Source organism: Micropterus salmoides, unplaced genomic scaffold (assembly GCF_014851395.1).
Source record: "Micropterus salmoides isolate LMB-PRFRI ecotype aquatic unplaced genomic scaffold, ASM1485139v1 Ms_hic_scaffold_19, whole genome shotgun sequence".
NCBI classification, from domain to species: Eukaryota; Metazoa; Chordata; class Actinopteri; order Centrarchiformes; family Centrarchidae; genus Micropterus; species Micropterus salmoides.
The window spans coordinates 25,559,931-25,584,057 of record NW_024041039.1 but is presented as its reverse complement, the minus strand read 5'-3'; the positions used below and the strand labels follow the sequence as shown (position 1 = coordinate 25,584,057).

The window sequence follows — 24,127 nt, the reverse complement described above, 5'->3', positions numbered from 1 at the left end:
ATCCCCAGGAATTACAGTAACATTACCATAAAAAAAAGTCAGTCAAATCATTATTTATAACTTGATAGTGTTACTTACAGACAAACAAACCAACAAGGCATATGAACAGTAGGATTTATGCTCTGTTTGTGACCTCATAGATGATGTCACAGCTGGCATTTTATTGTAGCCACTCATGTGAAGATCATCTGTCAGGCAAGATAACAGTGTATGTATGACATTCTTAAGTTCTTAAGAATGGTTGTTAAAAAAAGTCAAAAGAAATGTTTATTTAAATAAAAAAGTGTGATACTAGGCTACTGCAATTTTCCCAAGTAGAATACACATCTGTCTTGAACTCAGATCTGGAAATTTATCTATGATTTCAGAGATTTGGAAAGTATGCATTTGTGTTTAGCTTGTATTTAGAGCAGAAGAGAACAAAGTGTTCCTCATTTTGTTTTATTTCCCCTGAGTCAAAGGGAACATGCATTCTTTCTTCTCTTGGCAGCTAGTCTCTGAATGCCTGCCTGTTTTTTTTTGATCACAAACCGCAGTGAGGTGAGAACACCAGCTCTGAATTGTGCGTCTAAGATTGAAAATAAAGCCTCTTTGAGTCCTGCTGCTTTGCAGCTCTAGCATATCAAAGTGGGAACAAACCTCAGTCGATTTTCTGTTTCATACAGCCCTATTATTACTAAACCACCGCAAACTTTAGAAGAATGTCATTTCTACAAGAAATACTGTAAATGAACTCGAAGCATGAACATCTGTGTCTTTAAGTCATCTATTAGACTAGGAGTTGCAAGAATATAAAAACAATAAATAACAATATATTAATAACTTCTCCTATACCGGTGTGTGACACACTTCAGTGAAGTTGAGTAAGTCTTTGGTATTAATCAACATTCTGCTGGGGAATAACTGAATGTCACCCAGTGTTTTATTTGTCACCTCCACAGTAACTGTGGCACACACAAAAATATACAATTGTGTTTCAGCTTAATTGCATAACACCCACATGATAATCTTGTAGTCTCATTATCCATATCCAGGCGTGAACAAGCTCTTTGTCTGAGCTCTGAACATGGCAGGAAACTAAGAAAACTGAGCAGTGAGCATTTTCCTCCGCTGTGTCGGCATTTCTGCGTGTGTGTTTGGAAGCAAATGTACATGTCAAACAACCACAGCATAACTGTTCATGTCCATTAAATCCAACTGTGTGCATCAAAACAGTCTCTCTCAAAATCACTGTGTGGCTTGGACAGCCTAGTCAGAACTCATAAGGTCAGTTCTACCTGTGGCCTCAGATAGTAGCATTTTGAGGTCTCACTGCAAACGGACAAGTCTTGTTAACAATGTGTCAGGTGCAGGTGCTGTCTGCTTGGGAAAAGGTTCATGAGCAATTACTGATACCGTCAAGGCTAATTGTAGAATGAAAGATCAGTAAAAGCAACCATAGAAAATACTTTTCTTCATATTGAAGAATGTGAGTGAGTTGCACCTTTCTTCCACAGTTTTTAGGTGTGGCTTTTGGCTGCATCATCCTCATTCTTATCTATGGCCTCCACCCCCCCCCATATGACAGTATTGTATAATATTTGTATTGATTAAAGAGTGATTAGAGGGAAAAGCACCGATCCTCTTGCTTTGTTGATGTCTGCCTGCATTGGCTCAGTCTTTCAGTATCTCTTTCTCCTCCATTCACCTCCTCTCTCTCTGTTCATCACTAACCAACAATTTCCCCTGTACTTTCCTTGTTGTGTTGTCATGGTGACAGTGGTTGAATCTCATTTGAAAGTGCTTCATGTCGCTTCCTCCCCTGAGGGGAAAGATGAGATGTGTTACCAGGCCCTTCTGGAGTGTCGGCCCATTGAGAAGAGCTCATATCAGTGTCCCCGCCTCATCGACGGTCCTCCCTTGGATAGAGTCTGTCTTCTGTAACCCTACAGATGCATCTCAGAAAATTAGAATATTGTGGAAAAGTTCATTATTTTCTGTACTTTAAGATAAAAATTTTAACTTTCATATGTTCTCGATTCATTACACAAAGTGAAATATTTCAGGCCTTTTAATGATTTTCTGATTACAGCTCATGGAAATCAAACATCCAGAGTCAGTGTGTATACACACATGATGTATGCAATGTGCATTTTTCAAGTAAGCACAACAATGATACAGAGTAGTGTGATACAATAAGTGCTACAGCTTTATAAATTACTGACAAGTGGACAGAGGAAAACAGTGGGATTGTTATAGAGAGCTGTATGCAGTGGCGTTAACAGTTAAAAAAATGACAGAGGGCTCAGGGAATACGTCCTTTTGGAAAGCTCAGCTGTCAGTGAGGCGCTCCAGCTTACGCTTCGTAGCAGAACATCAAACAGACAGCGCCGCATGAGGTTAGTTGCAATTGATTGACCTTTCATAAGATAAGGGCGTTAGTCCTTTCTAGTCTGGCTTCTTTAAAGTTCTCCACCCTTCACAGGTCCGTCTGTCGGCTAGTACAGTGGTTCCCAACCTGCTGTAGTAGCGGTGACTCACTGGGCAGGCACAACCGGTTTTGTTTCATCTTCACCAGTGAGCTTTAAATGGTCCGTCTTTAAAGCTTCTGTAGATCAATTTATAAATTTGCTCTTTGAAATCTGCAATACAAATACAAGTTTATGAGCATTATGAGGTGATTAGCAGCCCTGACTGGAGAGGTGGTCAGCCTTAGATGATTGGTGGTTTGCAGAGGGAATTCAGATGCAGGAACATTAACACATCAGCCATCCTGACCACTGATAATTGTCTAATAGTAAAAAGGCTGTAAAAACTAAAGACCCCTATAACCAGCTTCTTGTAGTTGATGCTATATAACCCTCTAAACAATATAGTGACCATCTTTTAACCCCAGGGAATATTACTTGCGCATACCCAGAATGCTGCTGAAGCTGAAAACAGAAGTTAAAGACACAATAAGACAATGGAAGCAAACGATTTTTTAATGCTTTTATTCACTGACTAAAAGAAGAGAAGCATTCATTCAACATTAATTCAAACCAACACTTTCGGCAGGTTGACCGCTCAAGTGTACGCCGTCGGTCAGTTAAGAGGTTTCACATGGAGGTTGCAAAACAAAGCCTCCCTTTTCTACGCAACAGAACCATTGATCAACACTTTTCTCTATGGTAAAATCTGTCCTCTCAGCTGGAGGACTCGCTCCCTGCAGACTAAACCAAAAAAAAAAAAAAACAGCTGGAAAGGTTTCAAATCAAAGTTTTATATTATTTCAGTCTTAAGAGCGGTTTCCCAGACACAGATTAAGCCAAGTCCTCAATTACAAAAGCTCTCACATATGGACTACAGGGGGACATTTTAGAGGAGGAACTTTTCTCTGCTGGTTAAAACAAGTCTCAATCTATGCTGTTAATAAACCAGCTCGCAAAATACTTCAACAGATGTATTTGAAGACACAGACTACACTCCGATCAGATTTTTAAGAAAGAAATGAAATGTTCTTAAAGTATGCTCCATGTTATTAGAAATCTTGTCCAGCTGTGATTTGGGTTCCGTCTGGTTCCCTGCTTTCAGGAAGAAGGTGAAACCCACTGCTATGTGCTCCCTTTAACAGACACAATCACACAGGAACATAACGCTCAGAATATTCAACATTGAGGAGGGTAAAACCATTTTTGCAAAACACACACAACAACATAGCTTCTGATTTACAAAGTCTTGTGTGATTTTATAATATACTTCATGTTCATAAATTGAACCCGGACATGTGTTGCATAAGAGTATACCACGGTAATGCATTGTTGATACCTATACAAATATGCACTGTGAGAGTTTATATATCTATTCTATAGTTTATATTTCTTCCTCAATGGTTTTCTAAAGACGCAGCCGAGCGCTGTCAGCACTGCTTGTGCCCCTTTGTGGCCACTAGTAAGACTGCTGTTATTGCAAACTGTCCTGATTTTAAACAAATGCACAACATTCGTACCACGATAAAACTAGGGGCCGTCTAGCCAGTCTCACAGAGACCAAGAGTGAGCCCGCTGTCACCGCTGCTGTCGCTAGGCTGGCTGACCAGAATCAAAAGATCTTAAAACTAAAATGATAAGATTTCACAAATCATCATAAGGCCAAGTATTGTCATTGCAAGATCTTATTAGTTTATGTCTTCATTTCTACTGCGTGACAGTGAGAAAAAGAAAATATAAAAACTGAAGAAAAAAAAACAAATAAAACCCACACAAACAAAAAGAGACGAGTGTGGATTATATGCATTCCTCTTGCATAGTTGTGAAGCTGGACTGGGCAGCAGGCCTGCCTGCCTGGCTAATTAGGAGGTTTGGCTCTCCAGACTTGACAAGAAAGACTTTGTTTAGCAGCCAGAAACATCAGAGCCACAGAAGCTGAGATCTAAATGAAGATAGTTGGCTGACACTGAGCATGAATATCTATCAGTTCCTTGATATAGCCAGGTGCTACACCAACCTCTAGGGAATGCACCAGAACAACTGACAGAGTTTGGCCAGGTAATGCTATCAGTGCCATTTTGTTGTTTCTTCTCTTCTGATCTGAACTATAAATACAGTGTGGCAAGTATATGATACTACCCTTATGACCGTTATGCTGAGATCCTCATCATAAGCTGGATGGAAAACATGTTTTAGTGTCAGCTAAGGCTGAAATTGAAAACTGGAGAATCCTAACTTCCTCTAAGGCTCTCAGTGTTGCTAACTGCTGTTGGCCTGGCTCTGTGTGAACCTCCACTTCACTGAGATTTTAATCAAGCTTTATACACATCTATCTATATCTGTTACACAGGACTGATTTTATACCAGTGCAATGCACATCCAGTGTTTTTCTCCAAGTAACAGAAGCATATATTAGGATGTTAATTGGATTCTTCACATTCCTGCATTAGTCCAGCCCTATGTGAGCTCATTCAAAGTCTTACATGTACTGATAGTAGTCTATGGTCTTAGCATTTAGATTTTAAAAATAAACACAAATAGGAAGCATCTGAAATCTCACATTGTGATGAGGAAACCCTGTCTCTTAATGGTAATCCCTTCAGAAACCTTACCATTTTTCTACAGCTAGTGTAAGTATATACTTATTTCCAAAAACATTACAAACACCCTGAGAGTGAACACTACAAACTCAAGTTGGCATGGAGTCTGAGCAATCATCAAAGTGGAAATGAAACTGGTCATGTCTGATGTGTGTCTGCCTGTGGCTCTGAACTTGTATTTAGACTGATGTGGATCTGACAAAGTCTGCCGCTTTGGTACTAAAATAACAAATGCTGACACTTCTGTCCATGTCAATGATCTTAGTATTGGCTATTATAGTAGTATAAGCAAAAGTGTCAAATCAAACTCTTTGTTTATGGGCCTGGTAAGACAGACATATCCAGATCCCTTTATATCTACAGTTCTGCGATCGCAACAGCTGTCAAGGCCAACTGTCTCAGATGGACTACATTAGAGGCCAGCTCTGTGGATTCAATGGCCCATCAGGCCACATGGGCCCCGTTATCTTTCATGGTTTCTCTATGAATGCATATAAAGAGCACAAAAATAAAAATAAAAAACAGGTCAAAAGGGCAAATTGAACTGGCCGCAACCACATCAATGTACAGTAACTGCGGGTAATGGTCTCCCGATTAACTGACACCCCATCTCCCCACTAGAGCCTTCAAACTTGTCATTTTAATGGCTGAACTCATTAAAAAAATAAGGCTCTGCTAGCTGTGTGTCAATCACTCTGTGTATACACAGTATAGTATAGTCATACACAAACCTCTGCATGTGGTGTATAAAAAAGTTGAGCCCAAACTTCAGGTGCCCCTGTGTATCCATAGTGATGTGTGTATTCATGCCGGTACTAAATATGTAGACTAGCTTCCACTTACTCACTGTATTGTGATGTTCTTTAACCTGGCCGATAACAGAGTAGCTAATCCTTATACTTAGCACAGTCAGTGCAAGTTGCTTTCATGTGTGATCCTTTGTGTGCCGGACACCAGAATTGCCTCTGAAGTATCATGTGAAAGCAAAGATTGGCATTGCAGAAACGCACATTAGAAACACAGTCAGCCTTTAAAAGATCAACTCACTTTAAACAACCACTTCTAAATGGCATCACACCTCAACACTGCTCAGACCAGCTGGTAATCTGATGTGACCCGTCAACACTAGCTGCGTCCCAGATCCCTTGGAACAAACAGACCAACTAATTCAAAGTTAAAAAATATATAGTCTAATTTTGATGTAGACCCTTCAGCCATGTAGTAAACTGTTTGCCAGTCAGATGGCCTGAGCGACCCCCATGTGGAATGTCCTGTTCCTTGCAGATGTCTAGCAGCAAATCACTTTACAGCTCCAAAAGCCCGGGACTAAACACTTCCCATCAAATTTGACCGTGGCCACGGGCTTCCCATACATCATATCAGATCAGGAACACGAGCCTTTGCCCAAGCTGGGAAGCTACAGTGTGTCACAAAGTAGCTTCTGGAAGCATCTGAGGGAGTGTTTAGTCCCAGACATGTTCGGATATTGAACAAAACTCCTTGTCCTCTTCGCCTTTATTTTTACATTCACTCACTCCTCACAGTGAAACAGGTGATGGAAAAAAAAGAAGGAGGGGGGGTACAGTGGTGAGCAAATACTGTTGTCATGGTCCAACTCCAGACCTCTCTGCTTAAGCCTCTGTCGCACTACAGAAGTATACTGCACTGGACTAGAAAGTCCTTGCTTTGCTGTACGATACCTCAGCAGTGTGGACCCTGAGTGTCGTTCACAGGTAGGAATTTGGCCACATTGTACAAGTTCAAATAACACACATACCATACAGCTAGTGTGAAATCCTACATCTCTGAACATAGGTTGCAGCCACTATCACAACATTGGCCAAACTTACTTACAGATCAGCTTTGGTCTCTTTTCATGCAAACCACACAACGGTCCAGCACAGTATGGTCCATAGTATGACAAAGGCAGAGTTTGGACACATAAAAACAGAGTGGTAGTAGTCAGAGTTCAGTGGAAGAAACCAACAGTGGAGTGGAACCACTAAGAGTAAGGGGGGAAAAAAGAAAAGACATGTCAGGATAGAAAGTACTAGGAGGTGTAGAGTAGTACAGAACACTGGATCAGCTTCCTGCCAGTGTGTGTGTGTACATGGGCACTTCAGATAGACATGTGTCTTGGTTTAGTTTGTTCCACTGTGGTCTTTGGCAGCTTTAAACACATCAAGGGAGGAGAACAGATCCAGTGATTTCTAATACTCATGAGTGAGTTAGAGGCCTGAGCTATTGTAACTTTCCCTCTGATTGTACCCTGAGAACGAATGATTACTGCACCTGTTTCCTGCTGCAGTAGGAGTGATAAGACTACACTGTCCAACAAGAGCAAGCCCCCCACCCCCCCCTTAAATATACACACACACAGAAAACATGACGGCCGCAACGCTGACAACTTGTTCACACACATTCATACCATCTTTTTCTCACATTTCTATTGGATACACCTTTGAAAGCTTACATGAAAAACACAGGCGCGCTCCAAGAGAAATTAAAACCCGTGTGCAGAAACACTTTCTGAAACCCTAGCTACTGTAGTTTCCAACGCTGCTTCCCTAACCACTGAAATTACAATTACAGCAACTACTACAAAACAACACAAAGCTAATAATTTAAGGAGAGCAGAGGTTTGAACAGCAGTAAGACTCCAGAAGCTTTCAGGCACAAGATGGCTCAACACTGGACGATGATACACAGGAATCAGGGACAAGTCATTACCCCGCCAATAGTAGTTTTCTAAATGCTATGCCATACTGTGACCACATTTGTCTATTTTGTCAAACTCTATCGGAAAGTAATTTGCCTATCAGCATTGCCTTACTGGCCGTTTGTCTCACCTCTTCTCTCCTTGCAAGGACAACACAGAGCTCTTTCCACACCATCTTCACTCCAAAAACATTGATGTGTTTTGGTGAAGGAACAACAACAACAACAAAAAAAACAAAAAAACAATACAGAACCAATAAGAAAGAGGATATTGATTTGCAATGCATTTCTGCTCATGCAAATTGTCTACATCATCTTTCCTATTTCTCTCTGCAGTTTTATGGTCTTAATGTTCCTAAATATTTCTAGATCACAAATATTTGGAAAAAAAAAAAAAAATTTGATGAAGAATTTGTCCGTGTCCATGAGTGTGAAATTTATGATAAGAACAGCACTTTTTATACATTTCCCAAATGGGAAAATTATAGTTAAATGGAAATTTTATTCTGTTCTAACTGACCATAGTGTATTCTGAGCAGAAACACAGGGGCTAAGTTGAAAGTGGCCAAACAGTGAGATCTCAATTCTAGTGTGGCGCCAATAACATGTGGGGACTTGAGAAGACAGGAAACGGAAGCACACATGGTGGGTGAGGGTGGTTTGTAAAATCTGCTTTTTAAAATCAGTTTGTGTTTGTAAAAAAAAAAAAAACAAACAAAAAAACAAATCTATTAGCTCAGATTGCTATCTAGTTTGATATTACATTCTAGTAGATTGCTGAGATTTTCCCGTCCTTATCAGAGGATGTCTATACACAATACAAACCCATAACACATGGAATCTCACAAAAAAGGAGCAAAGTTGAGCTCTAAAAAAAAGGAGATGAGAGGAAAAATTAGGAGGAAGGGAGGAGGAAGATAAGATAAAAACCTTACATATTTTGGTCCGAATGTATAATGTTGGTCCTGCTCTCCCCTCTGAGTGTTTGAGTGTACAGCTCTATATACAGCCCCAGACAGCCTTTAAAAGAAACTCTTGGTACCAAAGTGCATTTATCCTGAGATATATATAGACCAAGGACTAGAGTGAATATTATGGCTAAACCATCAAGGTCCCTTAACAGATGAGCAAACATTTGGTAACCACAGGCCCACCTCTAGGATCAATTCATTCTGAACCAAGCAAAGTGCTGGCATATTGTACAACTCTGGTTCCATATCCGTCCGTGGAAAAAAATCTCAGGGCAATCTTGTAAACTACATACCTTGATATGGACCTCCACAGTATGCAATGCCATTGCCCCGTCCTCAAGAGTGCCATGGTGTGCACAACAACAACTGAGCTGAAGCCATTTGGAAGGCTAACTTTCCAAACAATGGCTAGTTGACAGCATTCACTTATGAATGTTAGGTGCTCTACAGCCTAAACGGACTTCGATTTTCATGGTAAAACTCCCGACCGCTCAGGAAACGCCTCATTAAGACACCTGTGTACTACAGCTGTCCCCCTCAGCAGACACAACACTAAAGCATCAGATGTAACCGTACTTGGCCCAGTTATCGACCTCTCGTGATGAAGATATTTGGTTGACAATGCCTGGCATCAGCCCTGCACATGGCACGCTTGTACTTTCACAGAGCCTGAACAACATTTGTTTCATTGCAAAGGCATTACTCAGTAATTATAGAGAATAAAAGCGACTATGATTCAAAGTCATGCCTTCACCCACCCAAGCCAGTTGCACAGCCAGACAAGATCCACTGTGCCAGACAGAAGTCATTTAAGCCAAGAAAATTGACTACATTCAGTTCAGACATTAATTGGGCCCAGCAGGTCCTCTACCGACAGCATGGATTTTCTTCCACTCCCAGCCACTTCTGTCCCTCGCAACTTCCACTGGAGATATTAAACATGTGCAACGAGCACACTGGTTTTGCCATTCTTTAGTCTTTACCAACCTTAATCTTTGAAAACAAATGTATGATTAGGTTTGCTGACCCCGCAACCAAGGTGGAGCGAGGGTTTATCAGATGGCAAGATAAACATCATTAACAACAACAACTGTATCCAGAAAACAAGGGGCCATTTCCAAGGCAACTGTGACTCGAGGAAATAAAACAAAAAACAACAATATCTCATACTGATTGTTTCACACACCTTGCACGACATCATCACAAACAACACTGTTGTGGTCATATTGATGTTAAGCCTACCTGAGACTGACAACATTTTTGCCACAGTATTACCCCGCATGACTCAAAAACTTTGTTGTGCTGTAGGTGCCACTACTCAAAAAAACAAAACAAACAAAACAACAACAACCAGTCTTGGCTGTCAGTGGAACCTTTCGTGTCCAAACGCATTTATTCAGCAGCTGTGACTGATGTGGCACCTGCCAAATTTCTGTGGCAAATATAGCTATACAGTAAGCCATCGATATAAAACAAAAACCTGACTGGCCAACAGAATGGAGGAATGAGAGTTAAGTTACATTCAGTGCATCCTTTTCTTTTGTCTGTTCTTTATGGTGAAATGTTTTACTCTACAAAAATTCCACCTACCAATTTCCTGGCATGACTGCAAAACTTGGGTTTGTTAATTTGCCACCTGAGAAAGCTGTGCCTACAGAATACTGGTTTTGTTTCAGCATGGCTTCACCACAAATATGGTAGCAGTCAAGAGATTTCTCAAAACAGACATACATAAGACATTATGGAATGAACACCTATTTTCTCTTAAGAATAATGCTGAATTATTTTAATCTCAGAGCCCTTCATATTATGATGCACACTCCTGTTCTTTTCTTTGACTCGATGACTTGACATATTAATACAAAAGGGCTCTGGAACCAGTGATTCTAGTCAGGACGTCTTGACCTCTATAGGAGAGCAAAGGCAGCTATATTCATCCTGAATATAGGAAAAAAAATAAAAGTAAAATAAAACAGATGCGAAGATTTACAACCAGCTCACTAAAGATCAAAACAGAACAGAGTATGGGTGTGTTGTATTGTGACGGGCTGAATTTTATAGTTTGGCTCTGAATGTCAGTAGGAAGACAAGGCTCCCTATTTAATCGACTAGTGAGGTTTCCCAAAAAGTCGACAAGTGAGCAGGGTGGGAAGTGAGCTGGCTGCAAGCATGTAACAATATTCTCCATAACGCCATCAGTAAGGTGCTCAAAATCCTTAGTAAAACCATTTGGCTTTGAAATGCCACTCACTTTACAGTGATCGTAAATCTGAGTCATAGCACTGACATGGCTGTTGCTGAAAACAATATTAAAACTGATTAGCAGCAGCCACAGCCAGCTACATTACAGTAAAGATTCCCACCCTGCTGGCAAGGCTCTCGAACTAGTGGACAAGTGCACAAGGTGCTCCTTCAGAGCAACAGAAGCAGCTATGGTTGTGTTACCCAGGAAGTGATTGATCGGGTAGTTACAAACTCCAACTTCTGTGAGTGGAGCAGACAGACAGACCAACACAGAGCAAAGGTTTAAAAAAAACAAAGACAAAAACTTCACAACTAAAGCTAGTAGTTTGTGTAGGAACACACTCCCCCCCCCCAATCCCACTGGCCCATCACTCAACCCGCCTGCCTGTCCTGTTCTGTTCTAGCTGTGAGCAGGATAATAATATATCTGTATTTAAATACACACAAAGCCTATACAGGCAAGGGGACCACCACACAGGAAAAACAAGATTATACACCGAGCAGGGAGAGATGAAAACCAGTCAAATGAAAAAGAAAAAAAACAAATCAAAGTTACATCATACACAGGCTCTGGAGGTTATTATGGTGAAGGAGAGACACTGAGCTCTGAATACTTGTTGATCAAGACCAGACCAGAGTGGGCAATGCCAGACACGGGGGCACCAGAATGGCTCCATTTTAGCAGACAAATTAAAAATGGTCATGACTCAAGTCTCGTCTGTGGTCAAACATCACAGATATGTTTGACTTCAAACTGAACGAAAATGAAATTTTAATTAGAATATTGCTGTTTTAATTGAGATTTTTAATTTGAAATGTATTTAAAACATCAAAGATTTCATTTGTTTTTCCAAGTCACTGGTTAATCGAGAGGCAAAGCAAGAAAACAGGGAATCATTTGGAAAATGATTTGGACTTGATTGCGTGCTAAAACCCCTGTGAAACAAACACAAAAAATAAAAGTAAAATAAAAACAATCAGCTCACATAAATGTAATTTTCAGATTGTATTAAGATCCAGTTTAGATTTCTCACTATGGTCTGCTTTGGGCCTGGTTCAGAGGTCTGAGCTAATGTGGACTTTGTTGGTCTGGCCTGGTCTTGACACAGTTTAGGATGTGATGTGTTAGATTTGCCATCCCTGCCTACATGCCCATACTGAAGGCGTGCATTTCGCGGTGGAAGTGCTGGGTGGGTTCGGACAAAACCAGGCTGGAATCCAGGCAAGGGTGCCAGACACGGCCGAGGCCCAGTGAAACCTCCTTTACCAGGTTATGTACCGGGTCGCCCTCCATGCACACAGACTGGTCTGGATCAAAGTCGATGCTCTCCTCAGAGACGGTCAGGATGCGAAGACTAGAGCCTCGCAGCCGAGAGATGGCCACCAAGTTATGGGACCATACAGTGTAACCTACGGAGAGAGATGAGTTCAAGGAGATTTGATCAATCTAGCCAATATTATGGATAAATAATCACTATGCAACAGCTTTACACTCATACAAAACATGCTATTGAAAGTAAGCTCTTCATGTTTGAGATTTTGCTTCTTATACAGGAAACTGCTATCCCACAGATATCAAGCAAGCCTTAAAGCTGCTTTTATCAATCCTTTCACATAAACCATGAATGAAATGAAATGTTAAAAGATGTCTCTCATATTGATGAACCAACAGATTATAACCACCCTACTGAGCGTAAGAGTTTTAGCTTCTTTCAGCTCACGGTTTTGTTTTTTTGCTGCAAGCTACTTTTACCATTTGATTCACTCTCACCACTCTAATCAGCTCCAAATATAGCAGGAAGTGGTTTTCAGCAAAGATAAACCCACTGTGCGCTGCATGCACATCATCAAACACCTGACAGACAAAGTTAGAACATATTATTTCAGGGTATATACAGGAATCCTGAAGTAAAATTCAATACCTTTTTAAGACCTTTTCAAGACTTTTTCCAACATATTTTAAGACGGCCGTGCCACTTTGAGCTGTAACCGATTAAATCAGCCACACATTTGAGGTTTTAAAAGGAATTTACGTATATTTATTGCCTATATGTCATCAGGTTGTAACGCCACCTAAAAATTGAGGCATTCACCAACTCTCTGAGTTGCCTAGAACAGCCTGTATGGGCCAACTGTTCTCTATGTGAAGGACTGGTCAGATTTCCTGCGAAAAGTAACTGTCTTACATAGGCTATGACGTTTATGTGCGCAAAATTACAGCAAGTCATGTGAAACAGTGTAATTTTGTGTTTTAGTTGGTTTAAACTAGATAATGTGATCTTGCCTGCAATTTGTGATAACTTTCACCATCCAGTTGATCAATACAACAAAATTCAAATAGGCCAGGAGGGAACAAAGATGAAGAGAATAAACGGAGTGATGAATAACGTAAGTAGTCTAGCCGGTGTAGCACAGACCCAACCTGGAGGAGGAACTAGTCTAAATGACTGTATTAGTATAACATTCAATTGAAAGTATATTGTTAATTTAATAGTAAACTAAAAGTTTGATATTAATGTATTCATTATGCTACTATATTCAATATAATTTCATATAATAGTATATAACTTACCACTAGTATAATATTAATTCAAATTACAGCTGCTTCAGTTTGGGGTTGTTTTTTATTCATTAACTGTTTATGCAGAACACTGAGTTCAACATTTATAAAGTTTGTTGCAGCACATCAAGCTTTTTTTTAATCCCGCTCCATCCAGGCTGTGATTGATCTGTTCACAAAAAGTGACACTGAGGAGAGCATCAGCTTTATGAAAAGTTGAATTTGTTTCAATAAAAAAAAAAAAAAAAGCAGAGATTTAGCTAAATAGCCGGCTAACATTAGCCAAACCCACACGCTCCTTGGATTTTTCCCTGTCTTACCGATTCTGCTTCTTGCGGCGCATCTCGCTCTTGTTTTTCAGGAACGGGGCTGTTCAAAGTGGCCACAGAGCGACCGGCCAACCGGGTTAATCCTAAATACTACTGATCGCCACTCCGACTATGTTTTGGACGATTAACATTGAGGGTCCGGCGGGGTGGGAGATTACGGTCGGTTGTACTCGTAAATCATTTTCTGGTTCGCATGGATCTATTTTTTGGAGCGTTTAAGAGTGAAATAAGCGCACGGTAGATCCCTGCGCCTAACGTTACAGAAACGAATCACAGTCGCTACTCACTGCCTGTCTAATATTTTTGGCTATGCCTTATAAATAAATACGTTCACCTACACTTTCAGCAAACAAACAGGATTTTATTATTATCTTCAAAATTTAATACCTTGTTAAATGGCTAAATAAATAAATACTTTTTAATGGCCTTAATTTTCGCAAAACTGATACATTACCTTTTAAGACTTTTTAAGACCCCACCGACACCCTGTATTTAGCAGTTAATGAGACAAATATTTTTCCTCAGGAGTTGGTGGAGAGCAAAAGAATAGTGAACATCAGGTGGCAAGTAACACAACTCCACATGAATGCTAATGTTGCTGTGTCAGCTGGATGTGTAAATAGCAGAGGTGGGTAGATCAGGACAATATTCCCACTGTGTATCCATCAAGTGTGATTACAAGATTTTGCATTAATATTATAGCCTGTTAGTACTCCAATAAGTAACGATTGTTTAAAAATACAAAATTGTTGTCACCGATATTAAATTACGATTTGGCTACCAAATCAAATTAGGAGATAATGCTGTGATGTTTCATAATATACTGCCTATTAAATAAGTACAGGTGCCTTCACTTGCCTGAGGAAGATCATCTGTGGTTGAAACATTACATCAGTCACATCCACATGAAATAGTAGTTTGTCTTTTTTGTGTGTGCATAATTTGGTCTAGTAAAATGCAGACTGCTCCTACACAGTTAGTTTGAATATTTATATTAAGGAAGAAAGCAGGAGGAGTTTTTAAGCATGATATACTGTGTGTAGCTATTTATTATAAAACATATTAGCTTTAACACAACAGACACTGCTCTCTGTCAGTTCAGTGTCAGCACGGGGTAGCCTTCACAACTGGATCCCACTGCACCAACACGGCGTCAGATACAGACGCTTTGAGAAAGCCTGACAAAGTGTCAGTCTCGGACATCCTGGGATGAGATGGTGGCTGCACGGTGCGCCAAATATTAATCTGTAGCCTAAATATTAGCTGCTAGCGCATACTACTATGCTGTAGCTTTCCCCATTATTTTGTTCTAACAGAGTCATGTGGATGCAAAAGAAACAATTGTTAAGTGTTCAGCTTAACATGATAGTGGCTGTCCATAGTCATCCAAGGCTTTGGAAAAACTACAGTAGGCCTCATTATCTTAACTTACAAGTACAATGAATGAGTCCGCTGAAAATTAGCACCTCAATTCTTGAAAGTTAAAAAAAACAAAACTCACTCGAACCAGCCTGAATCAATTGATACACTATATGTAACCACTACAACCACTAGTATATGCCATCATAAGGTTGGCCTGTCAGAGACCAGAATGAACCTGAAGTCACCTTACTGTGTATATCCTCAAAACAGCAAGCTGAACTCACCATGTATCACGAGTACAGCCAGCTGAGTACATCTCCATACCAAAAGGACCAATGGGTCTTCGTTCCGATTCACGCTGAGGTCTGGGAAATCGGGATCGTCCCTCAGGAGAAGAAAGTGAGTCAGCGTTTTGTTATACTGCTGAGAGATGAGCTCCAATGTGGCGTCTGTCACCAGTGTGCTGTAACTGTCGAGGTGGAGGCGCTCCAGAGGAAGGCTAGGCTTTAGGACCCTGAGGAGCTCTGAGCTGTCGACTTCCAGGGCCATGATGTACACTCGCAGATTGGCACTCACACGAATCTGGGGAGGATCAGGTAAAACTTGAGTGATGTACACAGGGAGACTTACACTTACTCAAACTGGAGGCAGCAGTGCTGAGACAAAAAGTGGCTATGTAACGGTTGTTTCGTTGGCATAGGCCATTTCAGCAAAGATTCACAACTTCTCAACAAATATAACAAGAGGCTCAGGGTTTAAATTAGCCGGAATATGCTGGCTTTTTGCAGGCATCATTCATTAATAGAATATCAACTAGCCTAATTGTGTTTGAACTACAAGTTATGAAGTCGCGCCATAAATAAACACAATACAACTATAAAAGAATAGAGTCCCTGTCTATGTGTGCATTTACTTACTAACACCAGTTACTATTTTTATTTATTTTTTAAGACCTAACTGGATTGGAACTGAATTTTACAGGTTTGGAATGCAAAAAGACTAATGCCTTTATTTACAGTAAAAGCGTCTATATGGGACAGGCCTTTAATTCCATTTCCCACACAAACTTAACTTAACCGGGCGGGAATATTTGGAGGTCCACTTTTGCATTTTGCAGAGAAACACAGAAAGAGATGCTGTCTATTACGTTATAAGGCGCGGACACGGTGGACAGGCAAATTTACAAACACCAGGTAAATAACAGTGAACACACCAGTGCAGATGTCACTCGGTACCACATTGGTTTCGATTTCCATAGGCTTCATCATTAAAATGCACCCTCCACATGCAGCGTGCGAAATCGCGGGTGGAAATTGCGAGTCATTTCAGCAACTTTATAAAACAGAGCCCACTGCTGAAGGAGAATGTCAACATGTCAACAGACACATACAGGGAGAGAGACAAAAAGAGGCAGGGCACACAACTGTGTGTTTGCAGCAGAGATGTGTGTGTGGGGGCGGGGGGAGAGAACTTTGTTAAATAAGAAATAACCTAAGCTACTAGAAATAGAGGTAAATCTGAATTAATTATATTCTGGAATGCAAACTCAGAAGAGGCTGGCCTTGAATCGTTTTTTCCTTGCGGGGGGGCCTATAAGACTGAGATACAAAGACAGTTGCTGCATTACCAGTGCCTTCCAATCGTCCTCTGTGGCCGTCCCTTCTAATGGTTTGAACTCCAGGGCAGCGCCATTGAGCAGCAGCGAGAGGCGATGCAGTGGAGTTCGGCGTGGAGATGCCAGCAGTCCACAAAGCTCAGATGTCAAATCAGAGAAATCCAGAGCCAGAGAATGAAGATTAGATAGACGATCCAACTCTGATGGTGAGATAAGGGGACCTGAGGAAATTCAGAAGAGGTGTTGTGAATTATAAGATATACACCAACTGTTTTTTAACTGAAGCTGTAACTGCATTTACACAGTTACAGACAAACGGAGCCAGAAACACGCCCACACATACCCAGCTGGTGGTCCAGTAAACTGAGGTGCTGCAGGGTCTCCGCTGAAGGATTTGACAGGCAGGCTAAAGAGCAGGGAGTCACCAGACCCAGCATGAAGCTACAAGACAACCACCTCAGCTGCCTGCTGTTAGACAACATCTCCATGAACAACTGCTGGATTCTGCAAAGAACACAGGGGAAGGGTAATGAAGAGAGGGAGGGAGAGAATTAACTTCCATTCACTTTACCGGCATGACTACAGCTTCCTGCCAGTTACATTTAAGACACTATGAGAGCCGTTTATACCAGCTCAAATCAAAATTTTATCCCGAAAATAAACCTTATGAGTGAAGAAAGAAAACCAGGATCAAGAACAGGACACACTTTGTGAAGACAGATGTGTAGAGGTTTCTACATTGAGAATATTTAATATTTGAGCATTCACTCTATTAAACTCTGATGTGACCTTGAATTTAGATCATTCAATTCAGACCCAACACATGGGCAAATTTCATTTGAACCCATTTGGCTTTATTTGGCAAATTTGAGGTTCATGAAAACACTCTGGACTGTGCTGAATCTTCCAGACCTGTCCTATAAAGCAGAACATAGAAGGAATGCACTTACATCACATTTTCACGTGATGCCACCCACCTCATTACCACGGAGTTGCAAAACAAACCCACAGTGATTGCTATGAATGAGAAGTACTGCGATACCAAAAGGAAACGCCATCAAAATTGCCAATGATCTGTTCGACAGTCAATGTATGTTGAAATGGGTCCTCAAATTGTGTATCCTGACATGTGTAGCACAACATTATGGAAGTGGAATTTTAATTTAAAAAAGCCCAATGTCCCCAAGCCGATGCTGAGATTACCCTGAGTGCTGCCATGAAAATAACTTCTTCCACAGAGTCTAAAAACGTCCCATTAGGGACAATTTACATCATCTTTTGCAATTCTCACTCTATAAACAATCCCTCTTCAGAGACTGCGATCTACATAGTCTACTGCACCTTAGCAGTCTAGATTACATAATACCAAGCATTTGTTGGCAGAAAGCTGCCCCAGCCACACACAGTGGGTGTGTTTTAAATAGAAATGTTGTGTGCTGTGGTGACGCTGTATGATTACAAACAGTATGAACATCTATCCATTTTGTAAATAAAGTATCATTCTGAAATACCACGCAATGTGCACCGTTTCCAATTCCAAACAAGGGTGCCAACAGTGCTGTTTTGTAAAGAATACTCTCCCACACCCACACAAACATCCACTGAATATCAAAGAGACAACAAATATTATTTTGTCCATTCATGCTCTTCCATCAACCAATTACCAATACGATACCATGTTGCAGTCCTATGTAAAGCACATTTGTTTACATTGCAAGTAACCTCTCTATGGATAGAAACAAATCCTGAATGTAACCATTGCTGACATTCAACAGAAAGTGACTTGTGTGTTGCTATACTCAGGCTTACTCGTTGACCTTTTTGTCCCCCTGGTGAATTTGATGCAGGTTGGAGCTGTCCAATAGTCCTTCTTGCTGGAGAACACAAGTGTCTCCATACAGACTCAGCTTCTGCAGGTTTCTAGAGAGAGAGACACAGAGACAGAGACAGAGAGAGAAACAGAAAGAAATACAGAAAAGAAACAAACAAAAAAAAAAGGTCTTGAATACTAGATTTTCTATGCTAACAAGCACTATACCTTGAGCTGACAGGACAGGTAACTGTGCACAGTTACTATGTTAGCAATCTATTCAAAATACATTAAAATAAAGATGGGTTGTTCCTCTCTTGTGGTCAAATCCCGTTTGAACCTTAGTGAGTTGCACTGTGTGGACATCAGCAAATACAAAACTAATGTGTGAAAGTTTTGCGTCCAACAAGACTGGTTTTAGCAAGCTATGTACTTTTAAATGAACAATGGGAAAACTAAAATAATCTCAAAATATCATCAGTTTGCTTTGTCATCATTTGATGGTGTATCTGGTTCTATCACATGAGTTTTCAAAAGAAGCAACAGTGGCTAGAATAAGGGCTGAGTTTAACCATTTCCAATACAACCAAATTCAGAATGGGGTCGCCTCTACAAAATGTAGCCATTTTGTGCATCTTGTCTAGCCCTGGTTCTGTATATTGCTGGGCCCCCCTCCTATCATGACAGAATTATGGCTGCCATGCACTTTGCTTCACTGCTGTCTGGAGCCCTTTATATAAATCCTGGTACCTGTCTTGTTCTGGGCAACAATCAAGTAGCAGTCTATGTGCCAAAATGCTTTGAAAAGCAGCAACCGTAAGCATAGAGGTCACAATGCACCAAATGACATTCTTCCAACCAGACTGTCTACATCTCTTTTGACAATAATCACCAATGCAAGTTGTGGGAAAGGATTATCAACCACATGTGCGACATGCAGCCACACATCAAATATGCCTACCTACTCGGTCCGGTGTGCATTATGTTTCATGAAGCTCAGTTCCTGTAAATCAGCTGAGTGCTAGGCTTCACAAAATACCTCTGCAGCGAAACCAACAGCAGTCTCATGTGCAGCTACTTAAGTGTGCGAAACTGCTATTATAGGAACAATGAGTTACCTATTCTCATTATTTTGAACATGTACCAGGGGAGTTTGCTGAATGTTAGCTGAAGGAAAAACTGTCTCTTTGATAATGTAAGAGCTAAAGTTAGAAATGGCAGCTGGCATTTGTCTTGAGTGGGCAACTGGTTTGAAGTGATAAAAATGGTGATTAGCAGCGAAATAACGAATAACATAATTCGCTAAAATATGGTATATTTCAGAACTGCTTTTAGACATGCTAAAAATACTCACTTGCAAATCCGACTTTTTAAAATTTATTGGTGATTTACTTATTGCAGTCTGGAACTGAGAAACTGAACGGGGCCTGCAACAATTCCTGTTCCAGTACAGACTAGATCTGAATCCAGGTTCCATACTACAACATGCTACCCAACAGTCTGTACTAAATCTAAACACCAACCCTTCATGGCATACTTTTTATGTAAGAAATTGGCACACTTTAAGGTTTTGAACTGACAGGAAATAATACAAGTCATGCATCAACGTGTTACATTTCCTAATTATGAGCTGGTGATAGCTTCCTGGTGGCACAGTATTTACCACTAACACCACATGGATGTACCTTTGTCACATGTCTAACATTGTTATGTTAGAATTATGCGCAGCACGGAACTGGGAGACCGGTTAGCTTCGTCAGTAAGTTTCTGAACAGAAAATGCTGGAAACTGCTCAATGAGAAAAAGTCAGACAACAGAAAAAGTTTCAGCCCCCTGAGCAGAGCTAAGACAAGAACCGCACAGCTTTGGATGCATGCCATTTCAATACTACAAAGCACTGTAGCCTACAATAGAGAATGTGGGAGAAGGTAAGGTTATGCACTAAAATCAGGAATTTTAACATTCAAAGTAAAGCTTTCCAGAATAGGAACTTCCACCACAGAAAAAGTGGCCATATTTCATGTATGCAGCACATCCTACAGTATGCAACGACAAACCAAAGCATATATATATATATATATATATATATATATATATATATATATATATATATATATATATATATATATATATATATATATATATAGTGGATGTGTGTGTGTGTGTGTCAGTGCTGATATCAGCAAGTCACAGCCAACAAAGCCTTCTGTGGCCACCACCAGTGCTGCATTGTATCTGCTGGTATGAAGACCCCACTGTAACATAGAAAAAAAGACCTGCCAACAAAAGAAACGCAGGCGTGCGTTTGACTTGGCAGTGACAGCGAAGCATACATTATTATTTGATGACTGGAAATGTAAAACAAAGCACTCAAACACCGTTATATCATCAACGTCTTCAGAGATTTAAAGGTAACGCTCCGCCGCAAACACATGACCCGATTACGTAACTCTAAATGTCAGGGTTTGTTTATAGCTAACTAAGCTAGCTAGCTGCTAGCTTGCTGCGACGCACAAAATACTCTGGCATTCCCACAAACGAGAGACTGTCGTGTGAATTCCTGAATATGAATAAAAACAAATACTCAAACGTATTTTGGAGCGAATTTAACGGTACGTTACCTGTTATTGCGGATGCTGGTGAACACACACAACACCTGGTCCAAGTAGGTAGCCATGGCGTCTCTCCATCGCTCGGAGAGCTGCGGGTCGTTATCGGGACCGGGAGGCTGGTCCATCCTGGTGGACGACGGGTCGTTGTTCAGGGGACTAAGGTAGCCTTCCACCGGTGCGAGTTCCAGCTGCAGCTCACGGACGAAAGAGCCGAACTTCCGCATGAGGAACTCCAGTCTCGGCGTCTCCTCGGAGCTGGAGCCGCCGCCGTTACAACCACCACCTATTCGCAGTTTGAGCTCGGTCCACAGCGCGGGGTAGAAGAGACACTCCCTCCATCGCGAACACACGGCCGAGGCCCGGAGCTTGTCTCGGTCGGACAGAAAGGAGAATATGTGCACGATAAGCTCGCTGGGCAAAGCCATGGCTCCGACACCCCCGCACAGAGCCATGGCGAGCGAAGAAAACTGTCAGAAAACCAAGCAGGAATAAAATAAACCTTACGACCGCGTTTTAAAATCGGCGCTGCGGCGGAGATTACCAGCAGCGCTTCTTCCTCTCGGTGAAAACAAACCGTTTTTCAGCTTTGCCTTCAATACTATTGGACTGCACCACCCCTTTTCAATGCACGGGGAACAAAACAATCCTAATATACTATTACAAAAATGTCTGGGACAAGGAAACACGTTATCATCTGTGTTTGGTAAAATAACGATGGTATTTATGCAAGAACATTAAGGCATTAGTGATGTTCCACCAGTTTTTTTTAAGTAGGCTGTGATCGCATCACCTCGTTGTCACGTGAATGGTTTAGTCCTAAAGTGTTGTTATTTTTGCCATACTGCCGTGCTCCGCAGGAGGGCGGTGTTTCTCTCCAGCAAAAAAAACTGAAGCTTACACGTGATCTTTATTTTGGAGTTTGTCCCCACCCAGACACAACCCCTCCAATTCACACCCCACTCAAAGAGACATTACACAGTGAAAACAAAACCACCGCACAAGATAAAATTTAAATCACAACAGCATGGCAGTTTTAAAAATGCCTCACAAGAGTACTAGGCTCGTAGTATTTGTTGCTTGAGTATTGCACTGGAATGCCTTGTCAAGCATTTCTGTTATTTTGTCCATCTCACTATGCATCTCACTGAAATCATATAAACCCTCACTTCAACCTTTCATTAAAGAAATCAAAACAGTCTTCCACAATGAAACACAACTCTTAGTTGCTCTGCTTTCAGTCATTCAATAAAACTTCAAACTGACAAAATGCCAGCAGTGCCAGCAGAACCCTCAGGAAGTCTATCCAGATTTATTATCTTGACTTACGATTAGCATATATAAACATGATAGAAAATAGTTTTCTTAGATACTATAGTGATTCAGTGTATCAATATGTTCAGTCATATAGTCCTAATTATCAATTTAAAATGAGCTACTGACTCTTTAGTCAGGCTAATAAGTCTAGATGCACTGAATGAAGATTCTGCTAACACTGATCAATATTAGTTCTATTAGTACCTGTGAACAACATGGTCATCCAAATTAACAACAAGGCAATAACTGTTTAAAAAATGTAATGCAGCTTTGGGCTTCAAAACATTTACACTCGCAGTAAAATCTGAAATACAGACATCTCTTCTCTGAGTGACTTCTGCTGCAGTGCCTTCATAAGACTAAGAGGTATCAGTGTTTGTGTGCAGGTAACCTTTTAAGGCGTGAACATCACTACATCAGCAGATTTCTTTTGTCAACATTATACGTTTAAAACATAAGATCAGCTGTTGTAGAGATCAAACCTGAGACAGTGGCTCAGTTTCTCTACCCATGCAACTTCTAAGAGCAGCATAGTTATTCAGTTCCACTTACCACCACAAGAAAGCAGTACAATGACTCAGCACAGCACCATCAAATCCTTCCTAAAACTTTGAATCACTACTGTTCATCTGTCTTGTTCATTCTTCTTCAGTCACAATCACTGATTTCCTGACAGGGAATTACTTGGAGGAGATAAGGCGTGGAGAGAAAAAGAGAGGAGGACTCTCCGTTGACAGCGTATTCTGGTTAAAAAAGAACAAAAATTATAGAATTTCATCTCAAGTGATTGACTGTATTAATCTTATTATAAATGTACAAGTATGTCTGATGTAAAAGTCCATCTTCTGTGATTGTGAGCTAGGAAGCCTTATATCTTTGATGTATTAGTTACAGTTACCACTGCTTCATTTATGTCACATTGGATTTATTCCCTTTAAAGTGACAATGAGAACGCACTGTGAGCCTTAACACTTAATATGGTTGATGGACTAAAATGAAAAAGGTGTATTGCACATCAAAGCTGAGGTCTAGGCCCACTTAGGACATAATGAAGAGACAGTAATGTGGTTTGTTTCTGCGCCGACAGGCATGACTAATCACATTATAATTACAATGTAGAAGAAACAAATCATGTGATAAGCAACCACATGGATAATATTATATTCATTTTTATACTTATAGTTTAGCAATAAATAATGAAATTACATAAGTTAACAATTACCATCAAAGAAATAGACAATATAATGAAACTCTCACACTAGACAATATCACTCACTTGTACACAAATATATTTATTAAGGTATAAGTCAAATATAAAGGTAGTTTTTCTCACTTCATTAAATGGCTTCATGCGTTAGATAATGTTGTCTTATAAAAGTTGTGGTGAAAAAGTATGCAGCTTTAAGAAGTTTTGTCACATGCTGTTAGAGCTGTCTCTGTACAACACATATCCTTGTTTCACCTTAAACTAATCAAAATATAATTGCAGAGAACATACATATCCCACTAAACAAGCTTGAATAAATAAATAAATATAAGTGTTCT

General features: G+C 40.5%; 1 protein-coding gene across 1 annotated transcript; it reads right to left on the bottom strand.

Moving 5' to 3' along the window:
- Positions 1-2,956: 2,956 nt before the first annotated feature.
- Positions 2,957-22,003, bottom strand: LOC119910116 (F-box only protein 33). Its single transcript, XM_038728517.1, has 6 exons — positions 21,278-22,003; positions 18,656-18,766; positions 17,190-17,350; positions 16,859-17,067; positions 15,516-15,813; positions 2,957-12,390 (listed from the first exon to the last, which is right to left on the bottom strand). The coding sequence occupies exons 1-6, from the start codon at positions 21,718-21,720 to the stop codon at positions 12,125-12,127; spliced, it is 1,488 nt and encodes a 495-aa protein (XP_038584445.1). The 5' UTR covers positions 21,721-22,003; the 3' UTR covers positions 2,957-12,124.
- Between the last annotated feature and the right edge of the window lie 2,124 nt (positions 22,004-24,127).